Below are 2,423 nucleotides of genomic sequence, written 5' to 3' on the forward strand. Positions count from 1 at the left end.
TGGCAATAATTTTATGTGTATATATGGGAATGTCATTAGGAATCATTTCATTGCTAAATTTGTTTTTTTTTTTTTTTCAGAAGAGTAGTATTGTATTTTCCTCTAAGGCCATGACCTATCCAGTCTCAGACTGCTGGCCACCCGAGCAGGTTCGGGCATGGGTACCATCTCAGGGAATGGGCCTTATATCCAATCACAGAGTGGTCAGTTACAACACAACGTGTGTGCCACTATTACACCAGCCTGTCCCATCAGCGGGTTGCCATTTTAAGTCACAGGGTTTGTGGCTAGGTTGATTATTCCCTTTCTCCTCTAATACATGCAAAGATCCTTCCAGGACTCTGAATGTCAGTCAGCAGAAGAAAGCTTCTAGTTAGACACCAGTTCTACTTCTCCATGTTCACTGAGATTGATAGTGTTGTCTTCAGTAATATGGCCATATCCTCACATTGGGGGGAGCAACCAATAGCATTGGCAATATCCTGAGATATTTGGAAGAGGGTCCATGGGACTCCTATGTTCAAATACTCAATTTGTGAGTGCTGACCCTCTAATGCCCATCTTCCTCATACCTACTGTTGACTGGAGGTGAACATTACAATAATTTATAATCTACTGCTGTGGGGATTTGAGGCCAAAGACTGAGTAGAAACACAGCTCTCAAATACCTGGCTTAGGCACCAGACACTCTTCATCTTTATTACACCAAACACAGACAGACACATATTTCTTAACATCTGAAAAGAGTCATAACAGCTAAGACAGGGAGCCAAAGTCAAGAGGAAACCCCAGAGGCTAGAAGGAAAAGGTATACCCACCCACCATCATCCTGTGCTGTATTAGGATGGAACAGAGCAGAGAACAACACTGAAATATAGTACAGCTGTCAACCAAGGTTGTATCTGTGTGGAGCCTGAGCACAGTAGTATGTGGCATTATCTGCAGTGTCCACACTAGTAATCATGAGGAATACTTGGCTGTTGGTGGTGTCCTTGGAGATGGTAAGCCAGCTCTTTAGGGATGGGTTGTAGTACTTATTGTTAGTCCACCATGTGTCTGCCAGCCAATCCAGACCCTTTCCTGGGAGTTGACAGAACCAGCCCACACCTACACTGTAAGTGCTCAGTGAAATCCCAGAGAAAGAGCAGGTCAGTTTGAGGGTCTGAGAGGGCTGCAACAGCCCAGGGCCAGGCTCCCTCTGGGTAACCTGGAACAGGACATCTGTGGGGGAAAGAAAGCAGAGTACAGTAAGGTTGGAACAGGTTGAGCATATGGAAGTTCATTCTTTAGGAAGCCTTGGCACTCACATGCAGGGACAATCAGCAGCAGGAATGAGGAAGCAAGCCTGGCCATGGCTGCACACCAGTGAGTACCCAGGCCCAGCTTTGGTTTTATAACCTATGCCTGGGCTGAGCCAAGAGAGATTTGCATTCCTTCACCAGGTACTGACTCTGCTGAAGGAGTTAAGTTTTAGGTCTCAGGAAAGGCCAGTCAGCAGTGGGGTACACAGGAGCCCTCGGGGGAGTTCACCACTGTTCCTAATAAAGAGTAGCTTACATTAAGACCAGGGGCCTCAGAAGCAAACAGTTTTGCTGAGTGCTGTATTTTTTTAGTTGAGAGATCCTCATTCTAACATGGAAGGTCCTTACTCTGTTCTTTCATCCATGATTTATTAACCTGTGTTTTTTCAGGGAGGAAACAAAAAGAACTCAAAGATTTGATGTCTCTCCAACCCTCTTAATGCTCTGTGACTGAGTACAGGGAGGCTTCCTATGTAAGTCCTGTCTACATATTTCCTTCATCACAAAAAATTCTCTCCCCCATCTCGGCCATCTCAAGCCCTCAGGTTCCCATCTCCCATCCCCTCCCCTCTATTCCCCACTCCCAGTTTACCTGGGAGATAATAACCCTTTCCTCTTCCTGGGGCAATCTATGTGTGTTCCTCTTACTATCCTCCACTTTACCTAGCTTCTGTCGGATTGTGGATTGCAGCCTGGTTGTCCTTTGCACTGTGTCTAATAGTTACTTATGAGTGAGTACATACCGTGTTTGTATTTCTGAGTCTGAGTTACCTCACTCAGAATAAATTTTTCTAGTTCCATCCATTTGCCTACAAATTTCATGATGACATTGTTTTTATACCATGACATAATACTCCATTTTGTAAATATACCACGTTTCTTTATCCATTCTTTAGTTGAATGTCATCTAGGTTGTTTCCAGGAAAGTGGTGTCAGGATCGTGATGGGAAAAAACACAGCAATAGATGACCCAAGTTAGTGGGAGCTCATGGACTCTGGACTGACAACTGGGAAGCCTGCATGGGACCCCACTAGGAAAACTCTAATAACAGCACATGAATATTTCTGGCTAATTCCCAAAGGAGATCCACCATCTTAAGACAACATTTACTACTTATATAG

The 2,423-nt window shown here is 44.5% G+C and overlaps 1 gene segment (V, D, J or C); it reads right to left on the bottom strand.

Moving 5' to 3' along the window:
* Positions 1 to 886: 886 nt before the first annotated feature.
* On the bottom strand, positions 887 to 1,353 carry LOC118575185. The segment is given in 2 exon segments: positions 887 to 1,221; positions 1,308 to 1,353. Coding segments are annotated over 2 exon segments (381 nt in total).
* Between the last annotated feature and the right edge of the window lie 1,070 nt (positions 1,354 to 2,423).

The sequence above is a fragment of the Onychomys torridus genome, unplaced genomic scaffold, assembly GCF_903995425.1.
Source record: "Onychomys torridus unplaced genomic scaffold, mOncTor1.1, whole genome shotgun sequence".
Taxonomy (NCBI): Eukaryota; Metazoa; Chordata; class Mammalia; order Rodentia; family Cricetidae; genus Onychomys; species Onychomys torridus.